Source organism: Microtus ochrogaster, unplaced genomic scaffold (assembly GCF_000317375.1).
Source record: "Microtus ochrogaster isolate Prairie Vole_2 unplaced genomic scaffold, MicOch1.0 UNK1, whole genome shotgun sequence".
Lineage (NCBI taxonomy): Eukaryota > Metazoa > Chordata > Mammalia > Rodentia > Cricetidae > Microtus > Microtus ochrogaster.
The window spans coordinates 29,698,360-29,698,865 of record NW_004949099.1 but is presented as its reverse complement, the minus strand read 5'-3'; the positions used below and the strand labels follow the sequence as shown (position 1 = coordinate 29,698,865).

Sequence of the window (506 nt, the reverse complement as noted above, 5' to 3'; positions counted from 1 at the left end):
GAAAAACAAAAACAACAACAACAACAAAATAAAACAAATAAAAGAAATGAAAAAAGAAAACAAACAAGCAAAACCCAAAAATCCCTATAACTTCAAATGTTGTGTGTTTCCTTCCTTCCTTTCCTTATCCCTTTGCCAAGCTCTTTCCATATGAAGAATATTAACTAAAGCGAAGTTAACAACTCAACTGTTCTTTTTCCAGGGAAAGTGATGGAGGCTTCAGGATCTTCTTTCCAGTCTCAAGACGGCAGTGGAATCCATAGGGAAACAGAAAATCTGGACTGTAAGTTTGCCTTCTCAGATCCTCTGAGCACGGTCTCTGGGGATGTGGGTCCAGCTTGGGTGGGACTGGGACCATCAAAGTCCCTGCTCAGGCCTTGTGGCATGATGGTCACATCAAAGCTGTAGCAGAAGCCGGGCGGTGGTGGCGCACGCCTGTAATCCCAGCACTCGGGAGGCAGAGGCAGGCGGATCTCTGTGAGTTCGAGGCCAGCCTGGTCTACCAA

General features: G+C 46.0%; 1 protein-coding gene across 2 annotated transcripts in view; it reads left to right on the top strand.

Annotated features, from left to right (window-relative positions):
- Window positions 1-210: 210 nt before the first annotated feature.
- Window positions 211-506, top strand: part of Tmem40 (transmembrane protein 40) — a 16,067-nt gene continuing 15,771 nt past the window's right edge. For both annotated transcript variants that reach the window (XM_005365045.2, XM_026788307.1), the window contains exon 1: window positions 211-283. In XM_005365045.2, the coding sequence (XP_005365102.1) occupies window positions 211-283 (73 nt within the window). The remainder of the gene's footprint in view (window positions 284-506) is intronic.